This window comes from Moschus berezovskii, chromosome 8 (genome assembly GCF_049115385.1).
Source record: "Moschus berezovskii isolate FMDL1 chromosome 8, NW_MosBer_1.0, whole genome shotgun sequence".
Taxonomy (NCBI): Eukaryota; Metazoa; Chordata; class Mammalia; order Artiodactyla; family Moschidae; genus Moschus; species Moschus berezovskii.
Window position 1 is genome coordinate 65,389,445 of NC_142467.1, and position 25,524 is coordinate 65,414,968.

General features: G+C 45.9%; 1 protein-coding gene across 4 annotated transcripts in view; it reads left to right on the top strand.

The window, feature by feature from the left end:
- The window catches only part of MACROH2A1 (macroH2A.1 histone), an 84,018-nt gene that overhangs the window by 49,910 nt on the left and 8,584 nt on the right, over positions 1-25,524 (top strand). The window contains exons 5-8 of one of the 4 annotated variants that reach the window (XM_055431447.2): positions 8,381-8,491; positions 17,540-17,630; positions 22,334-22,423; positions 24,866-25,040. In XM_055431447.2, the coding sequence (XP_055287422.1) occupies positions 8,381-8,491; positions 17,540-17,630; positions 22,334-22,423; positions 24,866-25,040 (467 nt within the window). Of the gene's footprint in view, positions 1-8,380; positions 8,492-15,728; positions 15,829-17,539; positions 17,631-22,333; positions 22,424-24,865; positions 25,041-25,524 lie in introns of all 4 variants that reach the window. The other 3 variants (XM_055431445.2, XM_055431448.2, XM_055431446.2) reach the window with 3 other exon arrangements.

The window sequence follows — 25,524 nt, forward strand, 5'->3', positions numbered from 1 at the left end:
CCTGATTGCTGTGGCTAGAACTTCCAATACTACATTGAGTAAAAGTGTCAAGAGTGTGCATCCTTGTCTTGTTCCTAATCTTAGAGGAAAAGCTGTCAGCTGTTCACCACTGAATCTGATATTAGCTATGGGCTTGGCATATATGGCCTTTATTATGTTGGAGTATGCTTCTTCTGTACTTACTCTGCTGAGGGTTTTTCATCACAAATAGATGTTGAAGTTTTTCAGTTGGTTTTTCTGTGTCTACTGATATGATCATGAGTTTTAGCCTTCATTTGTTGATATGGTGTGTCACACTGATGGATTTGCAGATGTTGGACCATCTTTCTATCCCTGAAGTAAGCTCCACTTGATCATGGTGTATTGTCTTTTTAATGTATTGTTGAATTCAATTTGCTAATATTTTGGTGAGCATTTCTGATCTGTGTACATTAGGGGTATTGGCCTTTAATTTTCTTTTGGTGTTCTTGTCTTGTTTTGGTAGGATAATGCTGGCCTTGGGAGTGTTTCCAACTCTTCTATATTTTGTAAGAGTTTGAGAAAGATTGGTATTAATCCTTTAAATCTTTGGTAGAATTCACCAGTGAAGCTGTCTGATCCTAGACTTTTGTTTATTGGAAGGTTTTTAGTTACTGATTTGACCTCTTTAGTAGTAATTGGTCTGTTCAGACTATCTGTTTCTTCACAATACACTCTTGGTAGGTTGTATGTTTCTAGGAATTTATCCATTTCTAGGTTTTGTTTTTTTTTTCTTTAAATTTCTCTTGGTTTTCTTCCTGTTGGTTGTTCAGTAACATGTTGCTTAACCTTCACATATTTGATTTTTTTTCAGTCTCCTTCGTATAATTGATTTCTGGTTTTATACCATTGTGGTCAAAAAAAGATACTTTATGATTTCTTACATTTATTAACACTTGTTTCGTGGCCATTCTTGTGGTCTATCCTGGAGAATGTTATATGTGTATTTGAGAGGGACTGTGTATTCTGTTGCTTTGGGTGGAATATTCTATATGTATCTTTTAAATCCATCTGGTTTAATATGTTTTTTAAGGCCAGTGTTTTCTTAATGATTTTCTGTAAGGAAGATCTGTCCATTGATGAAAGAGGGGTGTAAAGTCTCCTATTATCATTGTGTTGCTGTCTGTTTCTTCCTTTAGGTCTGTTAGTATTTGTTTTACAAACTTATTTCCTCCTATGTTAGGTGCATAAATATTTACAAATATTATAACCTCTTGTTGGGTTGACTTGTTTATCATTATGCAGTGTCATTCATCGTCTGTTGTTTTAAAGTCTGTTTTGTCCCATAGAAGTATAGCTACCTCAGCTTTCTATTGGTTTTTATTTGCATGGAAAATGTTTTTCCATCCCTTTACTTTCGGTCTGTGTATATTCCTACATCTGAAATGGGTCTCTTGTAGGCAGCACATCGATGGGTGTTATGTATTCATCCACTCAGCCACTCATTGTCTTTTGATTGTAGAATTGAGTACATTTACATTTAAAGCAACTATTGTTAGTTATTCCCATTTATTCCCATTTTAATTGTTTTTGTCTGTTTTGTAGTCCCTCTGTTACTTTATTTTCATGCTTTCTTCCTTTGTGGTTTGATGATTTTCTTTAGTAGTATGCTTACATTTCTTTCTTTCTGCGTATCTGCTGCTGCTGCTGCTAAGTCACTTCAGTCGTGTCCGACTCTGTGTGACCCCATAGATGGCAGCCCATCAGGCTCCCCCGTCCCTGGGATTCTCCAGGCAAGAACACTGGAGTGGGTTGCCATTTCCTTCTCCAATGCGTGAAAGTGAAAAGGAAAAGTGAAGTCGCTCAGTCGTGTCTGACTTGTAGCGACCCCATGGACTGCAGCCTACCAGGCTCCTCCGTCCATGGGATTTTCTAGGCAAGAGTACTGGAGTGGCTTGCCATTGCCTTCTCCGTCTGCGTATCTACTATAGGCTTATTCTTTAACTTGAGGCTTATGTATAACAACATAGCAGTCTATTTAAAATTTATAACAAGTTTGATCCCATTCAGAAGCTCCACATTTTTACTCTTCCCTCCATTTTACATTTCTTTGCTTGTATGTGCTTGCATGTGTGCTAAGTTGCTTCAGTCGTGTCTGACTCTTTGCAACCCTGTGGACTCCTCTGTCCATGCCAGGTTCCTCTGTCCATGGGATTCTTCAGGCAAGCATACTGGAATGGGTTGCCATTCCCTCTTCCAGGGGATCTTCCCAACCCAGGGATCGAACCCACGTCTCTTGTGTCTCCTGCATTGGCAGGCAGGTTCTTTACCACTAGCACCATCTAGGAAGCCTCTCCTTGTGTATGTCCTTAACTAATTACTGTAGTTAGTTATTTTTAGTACTTTTATCTTTTAACTTTTATGCTAGCTTTATAAGTTATTAATCTACCACCTTTGCTATGTATTTGTAAATCTTTACCAGTGACACATACTTTCATAGATTTTCCTGTTGGTAAATTAGTGCCCTTTCCATTGAGCTTAAAGAAGTCTCTATTATTTCTTTTAAGGTGAGTTTAGTGGTGATGAATTCCTTTAGCTTTTGCTTGTCTGGAGAACTGTTATCTGTATTCTTCACTTCTCAAGTAGAGCTTTGCTGGGTAGAGTATTCTTGGTGGGAAGTTTTTTTTTTAACTTTTAGCACTTAGAAAAATCAAGGCATTTCCTTCTGGCCTGCAAAGTTTTTGCTGAAAAATCTGCTGGTGATTTTATGGGGTTTTTTGGGTAACAAGTTGTTTTTTCTTACTGTTTTAAAGATTCTGTCCTTATCTTTAACTTTTGCCACTGTAACTATAATATGTCTTGGCATGGATTTCTTTGCATTCATCTTATTTGGAACTCTTTCAGGTTCCCAGCAGGATTTTCTTTTTTATGGCTGAATAATATTCCATTGTATGTATGTGTTTGTATCACATTTTCCTCATCCATTTATTTGTTGATGGGTACTCATGTGGTTCCCATGTCTTGGCTGTTGTAAATAATGCCCCAGTGAACATGGGGTGCAGGTATCTCCTCATATAATGTTCTCATTTCCTTTGAATACATTCCCAGAAGTAGAATTCCTACAGCACATGGTAGTTCTATTTTTTATTTCTTGAAGAATCTATATATTTTTTTCCATAGTGGCTGGACCAGTTTACAGCATGGGGCAACAGCTTTAGTGCAGATGACCGTATGCAAATGGATGCTTGCTGAAAATTACCAGTTTTAATTATCACAGGCTAAAAATGGAGAAGCTGTATACAGTTAGCAAAAACAAGACCAGGAGCTGACTGTTGCTCAGATCATGAACTCCTTATTGCGAAGTTCAGACTTAAATTGAAGAAAGTAGGGAAAACCACTAGACCATTCAGATATGACCTAAATCAAATCCCTTATGACTATACACTGGAAGTGAGAAATAGATTTAAGGGTCTAGATCTGATAGAGTGCCTGATGAACTCTGGACAGAGGTTCGTGACATTGTACAGAAGACAGGGACCAAGACCATCCCCATGGAAAAGAAATGCAAAAAAGCAAAATGGCTGTCTGAGGAGACCTTACAAATAGCTGTGAAAAGAAGAGAAGCGAAAAGCAAAGGGGAAAAGGAAAGATAAGCATCTGAATGCAGAGTTCCAAAGAATAGCAAGGAGAGATAAGAAAGCCTTCTTCAGCGATCAATGCAAAGAAATAGAGGAAAACAACAGAATAGGAAAGACTAGAGATCTCTTCAAGAAACTTAGAGATTCCAAGGGAACATTTCATGCAAAGATGGGCTCGATAAAGGACAGAAATGGTATGGACCTAACAGAAGCAGAAGATATTAAGAAGAGGTGGCAAGAATACACAGAAGAACTGTACAAAAAGGATCTTCACGACCAAGATAGTCACGATAATGTGATCACTGACCTAGAGCCAGACATCTTGGAATGTGAAGTTAAGGGGGCCTTAGAAAGCATCACTACGAACAAAGCTAGTGGAGGTGATGGAATTCCAGTTGAGCTATTTCAAATCTTGAAAGATGATGCTGTGAAAGTGCTGCACTCAATATGCCAGCAGATTTGGAAGACTCAGCAGTGGCCACAGGACTGGAAAAGGTCAGTCTTCACTCCAATCCCAAAGAAAGGCAATGCTAAAGAATGCTCAAACTACCGCACAGTTGCACTCATCTCACATGCTAGTAAAGTCATGCTCAAAATTCTCCAAGCCAGGCTTCAGCAATATGTGAACCGTGAACTCCCAGATGTTCAAGCAGGTTTTAGAAAAGGCAGAGGCACCAGAGATCAAATTGCCAGCATCCTCTGGATCATGGAGAAAGCAAGAGAGTTCCAGAAAAACATCTATTTCTGCTTCACTGACTATGCCAAAGCCTTTAACGGTGTGGATCACAATAAACTGTGGAAATTTCTGAAAGAGATGGGAATACCAGACCACCTGACCTGCCTCTTGAGAAACCTGTATGCAGGTCAGGAAGCAACAGTCAGAACTATACATGGAACAACAGACTGGTTCCAAACAGGAAAAGGAGTACGTCAAGGCTGTATATTGTCACCTTGCTTATTTATCTTATATGCAGAGTACATCATAAGGAACGCTGGGCTGGAAGAAGCACAAACTGGAATCAAGATTGCCGGGAGAAATATCAATAACCTCAGATATGCAGATGACACTACCCTTATGGCAGAAAGTGAAGAGGAACTCAAAAGCCTCTTGATGAAAGTGAAAGAGGAGAGTGAAAAGGTTGACTTGAAGCTCAACATTCAGAAAACCAAGATCATGGCATCTGGTCCCATCATCTCATGGCAAATCGATGGGGAAACAGTGGAAGCAGTGTCAGGCATCTGGTCCCATCACTTCATGGCTAATCGATGGGGAAACAGTGGAAGCAGTGTCAGACTTTATTTTTTTGGGCTCCAAAATTACTGCAGATGCTGATTGCAGCCATGAAATTAAAAGACGCTTAATCCTTGGAAGGAAAGTTATGACCAACCTTGATAGTATATTAAAAAGCAGAGACATTACTTTGCCAACAAAGGTCCGTCTAGTCAAGGCTATGGTTTTTCCCATGGTCATGTATGGATGTGAGAGTTGGACTGTGAAGAAAGCTGATCCCCGAAGAATTGATGCTTTTGAACTGTGGTGTTGGAGAAGACTCTTGAGAGTCCCTTGTACTGCAAGGAGATCCAACCAGTCCGTTCTAAAGGAGATCAATCCTGGGTGTTCATTGGAAGGACTGATGCTGAAGCTGAAACTGCAATACTTTGGCCACCTCATGCAACGAGTTGACTCATTGGAAAAGACTCTGATGCTGGGAAAGGTTGGGGGCGGGAGGAGAAGGGGACGACAGAGAATGAGATGGCTGGATGGCATCACCGACTCTGTGGACATGAGTTTGAGTGTACTCCAGGAGTTGGTGATGGATAGGGAGGCCTGGCGTGCTGTGATTCATGGGGTTGCGGAGAGTCGGACATGACCGAACTGAACTGAACTGAAGCTTTGTAGCCTGACTGCATAGGCAGCTGCTGGCTTGTATGAGGGGCACAGGGAGCCTTTCAGGCCCCTCCTCCCAGTAAAACCAGCTCCAATTCCCAGATGCCTGAAATTGTATCACTTAGGGCTTTCTGACCTCTTAAAATTCATGTATCCTTGGACAGAAGCAGTAAATCTTTGTCTACTTATCAACTGCACTCCGTTCCCAAGCATTTACTGAATATCTCCTATATGAATGGTGTTCACTGGGTAGAGAATTGGCTTTAACAGTTTTTTGCTTGCATACTTCCTAAAGCAGTTTTGAAAATCTTCATATCTCATACATATAAAATTTGACAACTAAACTTCTCATACTAATAAATTTAAATATCATACAGGGCATAATTTTGATATATAATAAATATTGAAATTTAAAAAGAAAGCCCTTTCATTACTCATATAAATGTATCCGAGTAAATCTAATTACTGTGATGGTTTGATATACCATAAAATACACAAGCAGGCTCTTTTTTAACAGTTGGAAAATCTACATTATTTTTCTCCTTTGAGCCCTTATTTCTCTTCCCTTTCCCCAGAAAATTTTATTCTAACATAATACATTTTTCTTTGCTTGTACTGTGTTAGTGATTTGCACAATAAAAATAATGAACAGAAATTTAAATTCATTTTGAAAAAATTTCCGGTTATCATAAAAGCACTAAATGTTATGGTTTACACAAGATTGGGTAGTTATCTTTATTAATAATACACAATTGATCAAGCTGATAAATACTTGACACATTTTAACTATTGAGAAAGTAAAAGTTTTTGAAGCTGTATCATGTCATAGGATTCAAGTAGATAGTTTTTCAATTAACTCAAGTACCCTAAGATGAGTGTTGCTTATTGTAAAAATGAATCATCATCCTATATTTTTATTCTTATAGGTACAGTGCCTGGAAAGTCTTGCTCACAAAAATAATTAAATGGGAATGGAAAGGATTTTGTTATAGCAACATCACTCAATCCTCTGAACTCTTTCTGAGTTACATGCCAACAATCACATAGTAATCTGTCATCAATTTGTTTTAATAAATGTTTTATTTTAGAATTGTGTTAGATTTATAGAAGTTACAAAGCATGTATAGAGAATTTCTGAATATCCCTCACCTAGTTTCACTGTTGTTAACGTCTTCCATAACCCTGGTACATTCATCACAACTAAGAAACCTGTACTGGTACGCTACTATTAACTAAACTCCATCAGTCCTCTCTTTAATGATGAATCAGCTGCTAACTCAGTTTGGTATTTCTTCAGTTTTGTTGAAAGCACAGAATTAGAAACATCTGACTTGTGAAAGGATTTGTCATCCAGCCTTTGCCTTTCTTGTTTCCTGGAAAGTATATCAAAAAAGGCTTTACTAAGACTTACCATGTAATTGTTGATTATACCTGCTTCTCTTTTACTTGTCAAATTTCATACACTCAAATTGTTAGGAGAACCAGAATAGAGATAATTTTAATAGATCTTTGCTAATACCATGTTTCTTAATAAAATGCTTTCTGTCTTATCATTTATATAAACACCTTGGAGCATCAAATTTAGCTCATTTAATTTATAGAAAAATTTCCAGGTTAGCCATGTAACCTAAATGCCAAACCAGTCCTTATTTTTAAAGCACTTAGTAAAACTAGACATTACTTTTCAATATTAGTAAAAATGTTAATATGTTAATGAATTTGAGTATTAAAAGGGCAAATGGATAGGGCACAGGCCTTACCCTGAATTTACTGTCCAGATCCTTCCTTCAGGAAGGCATAGCCACTTATATTCCTCACCCCCTACTTTCTTGATTTGCTCCCATTAGACCATCCTTCAGGAGTGATGTCCTTTTTGATAATAATTGGGGGAAGAAAAAAAGTGAAGAACCTAAACAAAAATTGCCATTGTGCTCACCTTCTTCACTCAACAATATATCTGAATATAAAATAAATCCCCCAAATGAGCCAAAATATCCATTTCTAATACACACCTCATCCTTAACAGAAATGAAAGACTAAGAAAGGCATGTATCCCTACTGGAAGGGTGGTGTGCCATGCAGTATTCACTCTTGGGAACTGAGAAATGGTTGTGAGGGGAGGTCCAGCATGAAGCCTTGATTGCTGGCTTAGATCACTCTTAGGACTGATCCATTTCAGGAAGTAAATACTTTAGGAAGCTGAGGATCTGGAGAGTAATTAAGCCTCTCTACACAACATACCCTTGCAAGGCTCTTGGAAACCCCAGGGTGCACATCCTTCAATGTGAATGATGCCGTAAAGAGGCCCAGGAACCTCCCAAGATTCATGCCCACTGCTGGGGGTTGGGGCATTTCAAGGGGGCAGATCAGCTCACCAACAGCCCCCATATGGAGGCTTCTCCAAGGCGGGTCTCAGTGAAAGAAAGTGGGAGAATCTTACCTCCTGAGCTGGGGAGGCTTGGAGGGTGGTGGTCCTTGGTCTGCTTTTTTGGCCCTTTAAGAACTAATTACCCAGAGCAGTTTGTTTTTTCCTCTCAGATGTGAATATTTACAGGCATCTAGAACGTGAAGACCCTGGATTAAGAGACATTTGCTTGGTCTACAGTTAAACAAGTGTTTCTGTTGTAAATTATCACTGTGAAATTTTGCCTTCAAGTAGCTTTTTTTTTTTTTTTAAGACTCTAAAGTGATGAAAATACAATTTAGCACTCTGTATGGAATTCTTAGACTTGAAAATAGGCCTGCAGCCCCCAAATGCTGAGAACTGGTAGTGGTTTAGTTTCCTGTTTTCTCTTGAGTATTATGGGCAAGGCTTTCTTTTCACCTGTTAGAAAAGCCCAGATTCACGTGGTCTCCACCTGTGCGGGCCTCATACTGACTCTTCTATTTGTGTAAGAAGAAGCAGGGAGAAGTCAGCAAGGCCGCCAGCGCCGACAGCACAACTGAGGGCACACCCGCCGACGGCTTCACTGTGCTCTCCACCAAGAGCCTCTTCCTCGGCCAGAAGGTAGGCTACCGCTCGCCCCAGTCTGCTCGCGGGCCCTGGGACGGATGGGTGCCTCTACCAACAGAAAAGCTGCCTGGGGACCACTCCTGGCCTTGTGGGCTGGCAGAGAGAGTAGGGGCGGGCAGCTTTAGGAAAGAACTCGGGAGGGCTGGGCCAGGAGCTGAGGGGAGACTGGCAGGTGGGGAGAGGAGATATGGTGGTGAAGAAGAGGGACAGGAGCTCCTGTGGGGTTGGAGACACCCTGGGCTCAGTCTGTGGAAGGAGCCGCGTACATGGGAGGACCTGGTCATCCTATAATCCTGGCCAGAAAGTCAGAACCAGGGCCTGGAAAGAGAAAGATCTAGCTGGCAGCCCAGGCATTCTGGTGGATACTGGAGGCGGAGCCTTGATCCAGGGGCCAGGATTGTTGCTAGACACACCGTGCCACCTGAGGAGTCCTCAAGCCAGTTGTTTGTTTGTTTTAACCATGGACAGTATGTTTTCAGCTGCCCTAGTGGTACAAATTTGCCAGGACACTACATGGTTTTGTAACAGATGATTCACTTTTGTTGAAAATAAAAATGATGCAAAGGCTTTTATGACCTCAGAAGGAGGGTTAATATTTTTCTGTTAACACCAAAAAAGGGGGTGGAGAGACAGTGGGAACTACTTGGCTCATTTTTTTTTTATCCTATATTAAAAAGTATTAAAGACATGGATTTGAACTTCCACGTAAATTGCATTTAGTTTGAATGTGGTGAATAACTTGGTCCTGAAGCTGCATCATTTTTAAAAGCTCACCATCAGTTTTCTTTTGCATCTCAGTGACACAGTCCTCCTGCTCACTTCATTGCAAGCCTCCTCCTCCCCCTCCCGCTTCCTGTCACTAATTGCACTCAGGCCCTCATGATGCAATTCCTGTGGTGGACTCTCTGTTCCAGCAAATAACCATTACAGTGTACATTTTATAACCATTGTCTGTATTTTGTATGCATTTTTCAGAGGGAAAATATAAGCAGCACTCGTCATCTTAAGGTCTGGGGCTTTGAAAGTTTTTGTGTAAAATATTTTTTATTGATAAAATTTCAGCACAGCAGTGAAGGCAACCACCTGGGTTTTCTTTCGCCCTTTAACCTGTCCTTTGGGTAACACATTGAAAGTTAACGTGACCTGTCACCCAGATTGCTTTCGTTTGAATTAAAGTGTGAAAAAGCTCTGTGATTTAAGGACTAGCTCCAGTGTGCTTTAGATCCCCAATGCTGACTATTAGCCGGGACTTGGAAGCCTGTTAAACAGGTACAACAGTTCAGCCCAGGGGCCACCCTCTCCATCACTCCTTCCCCTGCCCCACCCTTGGGTGCCTCTCCCTTCCCTGTGTTCTTCTTGCTCTCTCCTGCTGTTTACTCCAAAACCAGCCTCAGATCACAACTCCTCGCACCCCCTTGCAGGATCCCTACAGTGGCAGTACTCGGCCATACGGCGCCCATGTACACATAGAAATGCTCTTCTTGGCCATGGGATCAGGGCCTCATGTGCTCCATATGAGGCCTGGGAGGGAGCCAGCAAAGGCTGCAACCAAGCAGCGCCACCTGCTCCGTGATGGGTACAGTCTGGCCTCTGACCTCAGAGTCAGCACCACAGGCAGGAAAGTACCGGAAAGTACAAATCCAGTGAACACTGACTACACCCGACTTAGGTTGAAGGGGAAGTCCAAAATGCTGTAGAGAGGCACTGATACTCTAGAGTAATTTACAGGTGTGTTATCTAATACTATATAGGAAATACAGGAAAATGGAAGCAGCGGGCTCGACAGTGAAGCTAACGTGGCTGTTCGATATCTTGACTTTTGGAGGGAGAGCCTGAAAGGATGGGCTGAGCTGGAGCCCAGTGTAACATGGTCAGCTGTGAGAGAAGTGGTTGAGTGCAGAGCTGGAAGAAACACCCACCTTCTTTCCCGGCCAGCTTCATGACCCCAGATACACACATCCAGGATGAGCTACCCCAGACCCAGTCCTGTAGGCATCCTTTAGCAGAGTAAACTGTGTCTCCCCAAAAGTGCTGTCACAGAATAAATCAACATCTCAAGTCAGCCGGGGTACCCTCTAAGAAAATAGTGTCCTTGGAACCCTGTACCCCTGCAGCGTGAGAAAGGGAGTAAATGTTCATAGTTAGCAGCATTACTTTGAAGCAATACTTTCTGGCCCTCTGTTAGTTTTTACTGTCGGGTGAAAGTCATGGCATTTAGTGCAAAAGGGGCCTGAGTTGTCAGACTGATACACAGGAATTGTCACACAAAGCACATTTTAAAACGTCATTAGTACAGGCATTAATTTTGACTTGGAATTTTGGAAATGTTTCAGAAAGGGTACTTCACAGTGATGGCTGTATGGTACCCTATGTTCTACGAGTTTTCCACCTGTGACAATGACACCAATGCTAGAGTAGTGCAGGCACGCTGAGGTCAGAAAGGTGATACTGTGCTCACTTCAGTCCTGAAAGGCATGGTTGCTAAACTACTCACAGGAGAAGCTGGCCCAGGGCTTAGGAGCCTGGGCTCTAATTGTTGTTGATGATGATGTATTTCACATACAGCTGTCTCAGGAGTAATCACTCTCATTATTCTTTGATTTTACCCAGTGTTCACACACATTGTTGAATTGTTTTCAAAAGGGAAACGGTGCTGTGAATCCGAGTTGACTAGATGTGTTTGCTTTGTGATTCAGTGGAGAGTCTCAGCGTCTTTTCAGAGATTTAAAAAGCTTTATGTTCAAAAGCAGTACTTCCAAGGTGTATTATAAATCTTCGTCAGTGGTAATAAGTGATGCAGACTTCCCTGGAAGAGTCAGTGTTACTGGAAGCGGCTGGGAAGGCGGTGTCAGGAGGGCATGCGTGTGTGCCCTCCCCGCCCCCACCACTCACTATCAGAATAGCAGCCAGACCCCTGTAGGCTGCTCAAGGCAGGGGTAGGCGCCAGGGGTTTTTGTCCTCAGATCCAGACACCCTAGTCCCAGGGGCTAGGGAACAGTGAAGAGAAGAGAGGGCTCTTGAAGCAGTAACATGGAGGAAAGGCCCACTACCCGCTTCCACCCTACGGCAGACAGTTGGCTTCTGAGACAGTTTAGGACACAGGCGATCCCATGCTTTTCCTCCAACAGTGTCCTGAGTCCTTATCCTCGGGTGGCACATTCTAGCCTGAAACACACCAGATGCCACCACCAGGCCTGAGCCTCTGGGAGATTCAGACCAGGCATGCTTGCAGGCTGGGCAGCACAGCACAGCACAGAGGAGGAAGCCCCTCCACCTGAGAGGCCCGGGCGGGAGTGGGTCCTGAAGCAGGCCACGGGGACACGCTGTGCTCTGTGAGGAGGTGGAGACAGTTCTGTGGAGGACCTCGCCTCTCCATCCACCTTAGTTGAAGTGGACTCTGGGGACAGGAGAAGAGTTCCGTTTTATGTGGTGGATTCAGGGAAAGAAGTCTTCTTCCTTGTCCATTGTGAGGGAATGAGAGAGACGAAGCTTGGACTATGACAGTCTGTACTCAGTGAGTCACTAAGATAATCTTTAATACTGACTTTTATTCCCTAAAATTGAATTTCTGACCACATATGTTAAAAAAAAAAAGTATTGTACTACTTCTTTTAGCCAAAGAGGTCATGTCAGGATATCCCAGATGTCCTTCCAGTAGCCCCAAGCCACCAGCTCCTTCCTTACCACAGACAGGCTGCCTCCCATCCAGCTCCAGGATGGCCAGGTCAGCTCTGAGCCACCCCAGGTCCCAGCCAGGACAAGGGCAATTCCTGAGCTCTGACCTCGCCATATCCCTGCTTTCAGGGAAGCGGTTTGTTCATCTCATCACAAAGTTGTGTCTGGATGTTTGACGTTCAGTCCCAGCTCTGTCTGTGGGCCTCCAGAGACCCGAGCACTGTCTTAGGCATTGGATGGCCTCTCTCTGCCTTCAGGGAGCTTACACCCTAACGAGTTCACATCAGAAGTAGACAACAAGGATTCACTAGGCATAACTCCTCGAGGGAAGACTGGGGACCGTAGACATCAGAGGCTGGCTCTAGCAGAGCCCAGTGACCTGGGCATTATCAGGTCCCCATGGTGGAGGAGATCCTGAAGGACCCTTGGCTCAGTCCCATTCCCCCAGCCCCACAGCCGGGTGAGGCCCCCTTTCTGCTGTATACCTGGTGATGCTCTTTGGTCACTTTCTCCAGTGGCCAGTAGTCTTCACAGGTATTTTAAATTCACCATTCTGGGATTTAAAACTTAGTTTTCCACCTTTCCCAGTATTAAGATAAGGACATAGTCACCTTACTCACATTCCGAAATCATTAACAAGCCTCCCTGCTCCCAGAAAATCAGACTCAACTTGGGAATGTTCACAGTGCCCCAGACATCTGATTTCCCAGCCCACAAACACCCCTGCTCTGCCATGTGCTTCAGACAGCTGTGCACCCCTTTGGGTGAGAGGCCCAAGTGGCTTTGACCCTGGGTGGGTCTTGGGGCGGCGGTCCTGGGGCCTCCTCCTACTGGACATCTATTCTGGGCCTGCCAGGCCTGTTGGCGTATGCCCTCTGCACATCCAGATCCTTTCCAGCCCTGTGCATGCACGGCCTCTGCTTGTCCTGTCCAGGGGAGCTTCTGTCCTTGTTTGTGATCAGATGATCAGATCACTGTCGGCTTCTGCACCTGGCCTAGCCTGCCCAAGCCAAGATGATTGCCCATGCACCTTTCCAGAGTGCCTGAAGCCGTCTGTCCTCTCCCCTGCCCACTCCTCTGCCCCACACACAAACGCAGACTGGGCCTCCTCCAGGCACAAACATTTTTAATAGCAATATTGTTTTGTGGCTCAGCCCCTCACCCTGAGGACTTCTGCTGAGCCTGGCACCTGGCAGAACAGAGTTGGGAAATCAAGGCTCAGCATGGGTGAGAGTGAAGGTGTGCTTGGTTAGCTCGGGCTTATCCATGCTAGGGGCAGTGGCTGCCTGCCAGGCAGGGTTCTGTGATCCCAAGAGGGGGACTGCTTCCACTCAGAGGGAAGGTGAGCCCAGGGAGACCTCGGAATTCTGTTTGCAACCTCTCCCTCACTTGAGCAAGGCCCTGAAGCCCTACGGTTTCCCCAGAACACCCCTCCCCGTAAAGAGCAGGGGGTGGTTCTTCCCAGGCAGAGGCAGAGACAGAATCCACCAGGGTCTCCCTGGCTAGTTGAATTAGAGCCCACGGAAATAGCCGATTTTCCGTTGAGGCATTTCTGAATACAAATCCAGAAGCATCTATACAATTGGGGAGAAAAACAGCATGAGTTTTAAAGATTTAAACATGTATGACTTTAAAACAAAACAAAAAAATACACAAAAAACTAGATGTCTTTAAAGCGTATTCACCCATAACACCAAGTGGACGGTTTCCCCAGCCCCTTTCTCCTTTCCATTCCTCCCGCTAGAACCTCCTGCTGCTTCACACAGTGTGAGTTTTATTTTCGGTGGAGGGAGCAGGGAATATTGGCTTAATTTGAACTTTCATAAACAGTATTGCTTGACGTCAGACATAATACGTACATGATACATAATCAAACCCTTTGCCTTGTCCTGAAGCTGCACTTGCCTTACTCTGAGATCACACCCCACCCACACCCCTTCCCCTTGAGCACAACCACGAGTGCCCTCGCCCGATGCCACCCCTTCTGTGCCTCTGTCCTGGCACCAGGGCCCACACGTGCTTCTGAGTGCGTCGCTGTGTGAGGTCACCTCGGTGGGCATCCTTCAGCTGCAGGAACGCCAGGGCCCCTGATCACCCTGCACCGCAGGGAGTGTAAGTGGAGAGAACTTGTGCCTCTTCTCCCTTTGAGCCCGAACTAAAGATGAGGCCTCCCTTCGCTGTGGCGGGGCCTAGCCAGGGTCCTTCCCTGGCCATAAGACCAGTTCGTTTCCACAACTTTTAGTCTAAGCAGGTCCCTGTTTTGAGAATCTGCTTATTGCTTCTGGGAATCAGAAATGGGGGGTAATATTTCTATTGCTTATAGAATGTCAGGGTTTGGTTTGTGTGTTTAGTTTTATTTGCAACAAAATTTCTGGCCCCAGAAATTCAGTCACTTGGAGCTCGGTGGCCAGGAGCATCCCGGCCGAGTGTCCACACATGGCCCTCTCCTGGGGGATGAACGCCTGCCCCGCTGGGCCCAGTGGGTGTGGTCAGCTCCTCTAGCCAGGCTTGCAGTTTGTCTTGGGCAGCAGCTCCTCTAGGGGCTGCTTAGGCATGGCTCTCTGTGCAGCTGGTCAGAATTTCTGTCACTGAAGAACAGCCATCTTCCCTGGGAGAGAGTGAGCACTCCACTGCAGGCCCTTGGGCCTGAGAACAGGAAGGGGAGTCCTGGGCCAGCTCAACCCCACTGCACCTCTGACAGCCAGTCTAGAATGTAGATTCCTCTCAGAATGAGGGTTGCTGTGGCACCAGAATAGCAGCGGGGAGGCAGGGCATACAGTGGCGCTTTACACGGACTCGGCTGGTGGGGTATTCATAAAAGTCACTCAAGGAAAACACTCTACCCGTTGCGCCTCAGAGTAGCCTCACCAACAAGGTGAACACAGTTTAAAAGACACACTGTCTTGATGGAGAACTGCTGTGTCTCTTCCTGGGTTTGGCCAGATCTTCAGCATCACATAACTAACAGGCATGTAAAATTAGATGTTACTAAATAACAGATCATTCCTGCTCCTCACCACCCCTGAGCAGGGCATGGGAGCCACTTAGCCAGTATTCACAGTGACATGAAGAGCCTAAGAGACCCATGGCCACTTGGAAGAGAATGGCAGAGCTGCTAGGTGTTTGCTCAAACCAGCTAGGACTTCTGCAGCATCCCAGTGCTCAAAAAAGAGGACAGTTCCATATACCCCCCGACCCTCCCCCAGCCATGAGTAGTTGACTCTGGGTCCTGACAGCTGCTGTACCTTGGCACCCAGATCACAAGTTCTTTTAAACGAAGGTGGATCCCCCAGTCTGACTTGGCTTAGGCTTCCCTTTGGCCCCAGGCATCACCAAACAGGTTCTGGACCCTCAGCCTAGCTTGCTTCTTTTTAACATCCTGAGTGGCATTTGAGTCTTTTGTTTGAAATGGATTCATTTTAGCCAGTGAGTCCCTCTTCCCGTTTGTGCCCAGTGCACCTGGAGTATCCCCTGCCCTTCATCTATAGCCCAAGGCTCCCATCTCTGTGACTTCCCAGCTGTCCTGTTATTTCCCACCTCATGCTTTTCTTTTCAGCTGAACCTTATTCACAGTGAAATCAGTAATTTAGCCGGCTTTGAGGTGGAGGCCATAATCAATCCTACCAATGCTGACATTGACCTTAAAGATGACCTAGGTAATTGGGGATGGGGTTTGGCACCATCAGCTGTCAGTTGAAAAGTTATGGAACCCAGAATTTAGGCTCTTCGTCTTCTCAAATTACAGATGGTCAAACTAAATTCCCAAAACCGAGATTAATATTTGAGGGTAGACACTGAATGTCTACTTACTATAAGCCCTTCCAACTGGGAACAATGTGATTATGTTTTGTTAAGCCCTATTGGCTGCTTTCCCCTTGATTATAAATATATTGCCATCTAAATTCTCTTCCATAATGATCACACTGACTGCTGGTTACTTTGGGGGGGATTTTTTAAAACTGTGTTTTTTGTTTTTTTTTTAAGAATTGAAACATCTCAGGTAACTACAAAATGAGTTTCTCCATTTAAGCCTTAATTAGAAATGACAGTTAAACAAAGCATGAAAACACTTGAGAAGGGAGGCAGTTAAGCTGCACATCAGGATATTATTAAGTTGTCTTTCATCCACCAGCAAATTGGATTCCCCCAAATTTACCACATACTGCCACTTCAACTTTTTCTACAACTGAAAACAGTATATGACTAGGTGCCACCTTCATGAATTATTTGACTTGAGTATGATATTAGAGAGAAGGCACTTATTCTCTTTCTGAGTGAGTTCCTCCAGAGGAAAACTGTGCCAGAGCTGTGGAGTCCCTGTCCAGGAGGGTGGACAGTTCAGGACAAGCTGAGAGGTAACCCTCAGGAGTCCCACTCTGTGGTCTCATCTTCGCAGAGAGGAACCGTCGGCTCCAGGCACAGTGAAGGCCTCTATCTCCTTAGCTGTGAGCCTTGCAGGGGCAGCAGGCTATCAGGCGCCCACCAAGGCAGCCATATATCTGATACTGACTTAGGTATGTTTTGTGTGCCTTTAGCTCTCATTTTTAGCCACCTTTGTAAGATGGCAGATTTCCTTACCAGGAGAGATGCCCAGGCCCGACCCACACAAACTGGGTGCAGCAGTGGGCTGGAGACATGAAAACTGGGGCTCAAAAACGCCCTGCTTGAACTTGCTTTCCAGCTGCCTTAAACAGATGCTTTCATTATTTAGAAAAAAAAAGCCCACAAGCTAGAAAAAGCGAGGATTCATCTAGTCACAGTATACATACAAACAAGATTAGAATAAGAGGTAGGCCTAGAAAAATATTTTTACACATCTAAGGGGAAGAAGAAAGGCATCCCTCTGTGCACACCTATACTGTTTTCTCCGTTTTCAAGAAATGTCCCTTGAAGGTAGACAAAAATGATGAACTTCACAGGAATAAAAATCAAACCCTAAACGGTGACTGCTGCCGGGAAAATGGAGAAACTTGTTGTTTTGGTTGGCCTGATAGTCCACATATTTTAAAACAGACAGATGCCATGTTTTAGTAGCCTTCTCAGTGGGGTGCCAGTCTTACAGGCTTTTGCGCAGTGAAACGGGGCCTTCGTTCTTTCTTTTAACCTTTGGAAATGATCGCGTGTGTGTTTCTCTTTTTTTGGGCCTGTCATTCAAATGTTTAATTTAAACATGTCACATTTGATGTCCCTCCCCGTCCTCCGCTCACCCCCACCCACACCTGCGCACACCTCGTGGACTGACTGCCCTTTGGCTCGTATGTTGGAATCGACCAGGTAGGCCAGCCCTGCCACTGGGGCCTTAGTAAATGTGCCTGTGCGTGGGTCTCGGTCCAACACAGTTGATATACATTTGTTTACCTGTTATAGTTGCAAGTTGTACAGGCTGACATTGCCTCGATCGACAGTGATGCTGTCGTTCACCCGACAAACACTGACTTCTACACCGGTGGTGAAGTAGGTAATGCCTAGCCGGGTGCTGCCGAGTGTGTGTGTGCATGGTCAGTCGGCCGCCGCAGACAGCTTGATCCTTTGACAGCTATGCAGGGCTGCATTCATTTCACACTTCCAGCTGTCCTGACCTTTCCCAGGTCTCCCGTCCCCGGGTCGTGAATGCGAGAAGTACAGCTAACTGTCAGCCAGGTTGCATCATGCCGCTCCCAGCTGGGCCCACTTCTGGTTTGGAAACTGGTTCAGCAACATCACGTCCTCGCTTGCTTCCTGAGGCACAGCTTTGTTGGAGACTGGGTTCACGTGTGATCTGAAGCTGCCAGGGGGATGCAGCCCGACGGGCTGAGTGGCATCCATGACCGCTTCTGTGCCCTTCTATGGGCCAGACACGCAGGAGCACCTGTGCACAGGTCTGCGTCAGAAGCACACTCGTTCTGACAGTGGCCTTCAACCTTAAGTGCACGCTGGGGGAGCTTGACAACCCTCTCCCACGCTCGTGTTCTCAGACCTTAAGTGCACGAAGGTCCCCTCATTCTGATGTTGTGTTTCTAAACACTCTTGAGAAACACTCTCCTGGACCCAGAGAGCCCCTTCCTCCCCAGCAGCTGACCCACATGGTGGCATCTGGCCCTAAGTAGCTGCGGGTGGGGCAAGGCAGAGTGAGCACGCAGGGTGCCAAGACTCTGTGGCTGCAGACTGGCATAGACAGTGCCCTGCTGTACGAATGTGTTGAGGGACTTCTGTAATAAGGGTGTGAAGGCAAAACAGTGCAGGTTTGGAGCTAGGTAGAAGGATCCTGCATCCTAGCCTTAGCATCTACCAGATTTGGGGCCTCGGCAAGTCACCTAACTCCTCCTCAGTGCCTTGGTTTCCCTGTCTGTAAAATAGTATTCACAGTGAGAATCGTGTTGAATTACACTAAATCTTGTAAACAGAGCACCCTGCCTCACGTCTGGCTCGTGAGAGGGGCTTACTGTTGTGGTCTTGCTCTCAGGTGCATGTATGCTTTTTACAGTAGGCGTGCTGATCCTGAGAGCAGCACTTCTGGGTGTAGATTCCAACACCAGCTTCCAAAGAGAATGGATACACTTCTATTAAGGACAGAAGTGAAGTCACCTTGAAGGATGAGGCTGTAGGGATCTGCCTGAGTGTCCCAGACACTAGAAGCACAGCAGCTTAGCAATCTGTAGCTGTCCAACTCTGCTCAGTGTCAGTCACAAGGCCCGCTGTTCACAGTCTGCCCCAGCCACTGGGATTTGGGCTGATTGCTCTCCTGGGCATTTTGGATTTTGGATAAGGATGGAAAGACAAACTGGATGGAAAGTCTGGATTTGCCAAACCTGCTAGGCCCAAATGAAATCAGGCTGTAGGCAATTAAAGTAAACTCCCCTTTCTCAAGATTTTGGAGGAGTTTAAGAGCTCCTAAGTCATGCAGCTTAAGTGAAAGATACTTCTTTTCTTAACCAAGTGAAAACTTGATGGGAGGGAAGTACTGATTTGGAGGAAAATAAATAAACGAACAGCTAAGGGCTTATCTTTTCAGCCAGGATTGGCTAAAGCCTGGGTTCATCCTGCCATCCCGGACTTTGGATGCAATGGAAATTATGAAACTTGCTGGGCAAAAAAATCTTGCCCAGGGGAGAGAAAGGAAGGGCCAGCCTGCTGCTGCTTGGGAAGTCTTTCCTCAGGATTAGCCACACAAGGAGGTGGAACTGGAGGCTTTGAGGCTGGCAGGGGCCAGGTGGGGTAACAAGCAGAGCCAACTGTCCCCACCCCACAAGAGCCCAGTCCTTCATATTCCATGAATGGAACTGGCCTCCTTGGAATAATGACAGCGCTAATGCTTTTCTCTCTGACACGCATGCCCTTAACTCGCTCACGTGCACAGGGCAGGAAAGAGCAGCCTCAGTGACATGCAATTAACCTGGGTCTGAGAGCTCTGCCAAGGCTACCTGGCACGTCCCTCACAGACACTAGCAAAGCAGGTCCAGACAACCTGACTGGCCAAGGAGCAAGACTGTGCCAGGACTAGAACTCAGGGCTTCCAAAGCCCACCTCTGTGCCTTTTCTCTGAACCAGTCCAAACTAGAACTGAACCCAGATCTCCTACAATACCAAAATAATGATCAACCAGATTCACACATGGTCTCAATTGGTTCCAGCTCCCACTTTGATGTGTGAGCGGGGAAAAGAGGAAGCGAGGATGTAATCACTCCACTTCTCATATTTGGTGTGAATTCCTGAGTCCCGAGACTGCTGGAAGAAGGAATGCGAGTGCAGGAATGCTTAGCCCCAGTGATTAACTTTTACCCATCCAAAAGTTCTTTCTAACAGTGAAATAGACCACAGGCTGAGCCTGACATTTGTCCAAGCCTAAATTTTTGCTTAGGCTGTTTTGAACACTGATACTTATGCCTGCTTTCTAAGCATGAAATAATGTTCTTGTTCTCATGGGAGTAACACATGTTTATGCTTGGGGGCAAATAAGCCAATTGCTTTATGATTAACCCTGAAGTTAAGCCTAAAAAGCAAGAGTCTACATTAAGAGTGTTGACAATACAGTTGAAATGGGCCTGTTTCTTGTTAAAAAGTACACGTGTGTCTACATGAACATGTGCATACATATGTGTGTGTAGGAGTCAAGTCCTGACCGGGTTGATTGCCTGCAATCTAGGGTTCAATTTTTAAGTTTGGGAAATGCATTAAGTGTAATTTAACGTGCAAATTTCACTTCTAATTAAAGCAAGATTTAATTATAAGTAAAAATTTTAAAGTAAACACTCTTCCTAAGATAAAACACCTTTAATTATAAATCAGCCCATTTTCTTAATATTTTCTGTTTCAGAAAGGTATCGGTAGTATTAATACAGCACTGATTTTACTTTGTCTTCCAAATTTCCCATTCCTCCTAAAGAGTAGGTAGAATAGAGAATGCATCCTGAAATAGTCCTGCCTAGAGCATGTTCATATCCATCCCTCAAGCTGGAGGATGGATGAGGAGGGAAGGCCAGACTACGTGCAGTTGGGCAGCAGTGTTTGGGATCCAGCGACTTTAGACTTCAGATTCATTTCTCTCTGTTGCATGGATATTTCGGGTGAACCTGTAACTGGGCCTCACTCACCTGGGTTGTAGCCTCAAACTCTGCACTTCCTGGTGGTTGGAGCTGAGCCATGAGGCCCAAGCCTGCTCCCTTAAGCCCACTGGCCACTGTCCCTGACGCTGAACTTTGTCACAGACACAGAGGCCGCTACCGCTATCAGTGACAATCTCTGAGGCAGGTGGATGTATTTTACCTCTGCACAGCTCTGCCATTTCAAGCCCCCTTCACCGCTTTCTAAGATAGGTGAAGGCTAACAAGGAGGGCCACTAGACCCCACCTCAGGGATCCCACAGGAGTCTCTGTCTGAAAGACAGCCTGCTGCTCACGTTCACTCAGGCCCCCAGACTTCGTAGAGTGGCGGCTTATAGGCGGTGCTTGCCAGCAGCCCTTGTGCTGACTTACTTGTGACAGTGCCCAGGCCATCTGCTTTTCCTTCTAGACACTTTACCCCTCCACAGCAACATGCTAATGAGGCAGCCTTCTCTAAGATGGTCAGACCTAGTCATTCCAGGGGGAGTCCAAAGAGAATCTGGGCTGGTGCATCCCAGTGCGCCCTGACTGACCCGTACCAGAGTGTGCCAGGGGCACCTGGAATTTTCCATGACAAACGGTGAATCTTAAGGGGAGTATTTTATCCTCTTGTGAGGAACGTACTTTAAAATGTGCACAACTGAGGAAGCAGAGCTTAGGGAAGACCGAGGCCCCATGCTGGCCAAACTCGGAAGGGCGATTCTGATTGCTGCTCCCTAGTGAGACAGTGAACCCACAGCCCTTATTATAGGTGTTGATAATCATATTTGGGAACTTGGCTTTCGTAGGAGGAATTGATTACTTAGTAAGTACCCTAATTTAAGAAGTACTCCCAAAATCCCATTTGATTTTTAAAATCTGGTCCTGAACAGACCTCCTTCTTTCCAAGCTTTGATATAAGTTCATCTTTAAGCTCTGTTTCTGATGTTGCCCTCCTTTACCTAAAACGATTCTGAATCATTAGTGTGATTAAGGAAATACTGTCTGAGGCCTTTTTTTTTTTTTTTTAATTCACATATGACACCAAAGCTGCAAAATAGAAACTAAGCGTGGTAGTAGTGCTAGTCCAAAGGTGGCCAAATCTGAATGCTTTCTTCTGGGCCTGCTGCCAAGAGGAGAGCTAGCTGCCTGATGGAAGCTTGGTATGCTTCTTCTAAAACCTCCTTATTTGGGGGTTCTCCCCAGAGACAGAGAAGAAAATCCAGGGGGAGGCATCAGCCTTGGAAGCCAGCACCATCTGGTTTCTCACGCTGAGGGAAAGCATGCGAGACAGGCGTGCTTGCAGAGAACAGGCGTCTCCTTCACATCTCTGGCACGACCAGGATCACCCCAAGTCACTCCCACATAAAGGGGCAGCAAAGGTGGCCCAGTGACCAGCCATGCAGAGTGGTGACTGGCCGATAGTGAATCTCTTCTACATTTCACTTTTCTGACTCAGCCACAGCTTTGTTCCTATCTTGCAGCTGCCTGGAAATTTAGCTGGTCAGATCATTTTTAGTATGTAATCATCTGACATGCTAAGTGTCTGTGTGTGCCCTGGGACCCAGGGATGGCAATCTGACCTCGCCCTGTTCTTGTCTAGGAAACACGCTAGAGAAGAAAGGTGGCAAGGAGTTTGTGGAAGCTGTCCTGGAACTCCGGAAAAAGAACGGGCCCTTGGAAGTAGCTGGAGGTAAGGAAGGGCAGCACCCTGCTGATCTGGGATGTGGTACATGCTATATCACGGAAACCATTTTACAGGATAAGATTAGAATTCAGAGGTGTATGGGTGTCTCCGAGATGAAGGCAGAAGAAAGCCTGGTAGACTTTTTATCACACACTAATTGTCAGGGGAGTTAAGGGTTGTGAAAATTGCCTTTCTAAAGTTTTTTCCGTATTACTTAAAATAGCTTCTAAATGTTTGATGTCTGGTCCTCAAATTTTAAGCAGTTACAGAAGCCAAACTTGGCAAATCTGAGAGCCGAGAATTATAGTGATACTGAGCCATCTGCAAAATTGCTGATGAGAGATGCAAATGAATCATTGCCATTCAGCCATCTGTGTTTTTAGTGGGAGTAATATAAATACACATCTCTCATTTGCCAGTTACACCTTTCCTGATAAGAGGGGTAAGGAAATGAAGTGTGAAATGAGGAGGATTACTTCTGAGAGCTCACTGCGGGCGCTGCTCACTGCTGCCAGCCTGACCTGGGGGCACTGGGTGGACACAGGGCTTCCTGAGCATCTGAGAGTCAGGGCAGGGGCAGGGCTGGCTCACCCTGCAGCCGTGTGAGAGCAGCCTGCTCCCTCCCTTTCTCTCTGGGCCCGTTTCCTCTTCTTCCTAGATGGTTCCCCAGTGCCCATTCCACATCCTATTTATGGTTTTTAAAATGAATCTTAATTAAATATGGGCATCAGTGGTTCCTAGGTCACACCCACACAGCCTTCTCTGAGGGTCCCCCAGGCCTTACGCCTCCTTCCCCAGTGCCTGCACATGACCTCTCATCCTGGGCTAGTCATGGGTCCCAGTGGGGATAAGAGGGTGTTATTATATTTGACCTCTGCTCTGCCGGTTCAATTCAGTTTTGCCTACAAAGGGCAAGGCACTGCAGAGAGTTTATGGGGGGCACAGTTACCAGGTTCTTGCAGGAAGTTGCCCTTGGAACTGCCCACACTGAACCAGGAGGACACACATCGCATAAAGCACCCAGCCAGGGCTCCTGGCCTTTCCTCAGCCCCCTCCTGGCACCTCTCTGTGCCAGCCCTGTGTCCTTCCCATTGGTACTTCGGTTCAAGCCCGTTTGGTGGCCCTCAGCGGGAGGTGTGATGAGAGGGGGCCCTGATCCTGCCACATACCATCTTAGCTGGTGACAGGGGAGCCACAGCTGGTGCCAGACCATTAGACTTAGCACAACTAAAGGCATGTTTGCTTGTTTCAAAAACAAGAACACATTTTGTTCTTTATTCTAAGATCTATTTTAGAAAATGTTTTAAAATATTTTTAAGTATGAAGGAAATAGATAATCACTGCTAACACAGGTTTTGTCTTTTCCAAGCATGGTTTAGCAGTTACTTTTCATGTGGGCAGACCTGTGAATTAAGTCCCACAGTGTCAGTCAAGCCCACAGTTCTTGAACCAGTCAGCAGAGCCAGGACCCAAAGTCAGACCTGTGACTTTGGGTTCAGACTGTTGCTACTGCACCAGGAGACACTTCTCACAAAACCCTCTTCTCCGGATTCTGCTAGTCAAATAGCAGACCCAGTATCAAGACCCCTGGATAGCTCTTGGGTGTTCTTCACAAACTGGGTTTAGGGAACATTTGATCAAAAAGGTTTGGGTGTCTTAGTGGAATGGTGGGTGGAGACATGAGTGTGCTCCTGTATAGAAATCTGGCAGGCAGCATTCATCAGACGCCTGGGTTCTAGAACCAAGTTCTTTGCACTGCAGCTTTTGGGATGGGGATCCTGGAACATGCTCTGGGAGCCATGGGCTGACATGTCACATTTCCTGGTAGGAGCATACCCAAGACCATTGTCTTTAGCTCTGACCCAGGGCGGAGAGTGAGAAAACACCTGGAAAGGCAGGTCTGCTGTAGAGATCTTTAGCTGGAAAGAGGCTTCTTCTAGGAGAGGAAAAGAGTAAGATGGAAAATAGTTCCATCCTAAAAACACCGTCCAATTAATTCTGTCAAAACTAGCAGGATGGGTTAGTCAGGGAGAAGACTAGAGCAGCAGACACGCTATTTAGATTACTTTCCCAATAGGTTTATTCTGAGCCGTGTCTGAGAGATTTATAGATACATCATAATTAAATGCACATGAGTCCACTTGAGGAAAAGGTGGCTGGAGACCCCAGAAGGCAATTAATTGAAGGCTACAAACATTCTGACACATTTGATCAAGTTAGATGGTTAAGGCTCTGCCTTCTGGGAGGGTAGGGAGAGGGTTTACTGTGACCTTGGCTAAAGTTCCTGGTGGTGATGCATCCTAACGCCAACTTCCCAGGGGTGGAGGTGGGCGTCCCCCTTACTGAGGGGGGAGACTGGGACCAGGCAGTCTTGGGGGGTGTGCTGGGGACTGGTCCTTGTGCTTTGTGTGGGAGCCCCACTCACTGCTCCTGTCTCATCCCCTGCAGCTGCTGTCAGCGCAGGCCATGGCCTGCCCGCCAAGTTTGTGATCCACTGTAACAGTCCCGTCTGGGGTGCAGACAAGTGTGAGGAACTTCTGGAAAAGACGGTGAAGAACTGCTTGGCGCTGGCGGATGACAAGAAGCTGAAGTCCATTGCCTTTCCATCCATTGGTAGTGGCAGGTAAGGGCATGTGGCTCTCTCCCCGGTGTGTGTGGACCACACTTGCAGAGAGCTCTGTGCAAACCGTCAGCTGAGGCTGCATCCAGCGCTCTCTAGGCAAAGCCGTCTGCCCCTTACCTGTGGATTCCCACGCGTTCTCCAACCCCCATCTACCTGTGTCTCACTGCCCTGTGCATGAGGTGGATCTGAGTGGGCAGGTACGTGAAACAGGGCTGCCCCCTCTTCCCAGCCCTGAATCTCCCCAGGGAGACTTACAGAGGTGGTGGGGAGCAGCACAGCTGCCCGTCAGACAGACACACAACCCAGAGGGGCAGCCCTGGAAGGGTGTAATTGTTGAACCTCTAATGGGGAAAGTAGGACTCAGCCACAAGCCCCAACCACAACCCCCCCACCCCAAGTGGTATACCCCAGATGTCAGCACATAGCCCATAAGGTCCCTGCCTGTCAGCAGCACTGTGCTCGGGCTTGGGCCTCGCTAACCAGC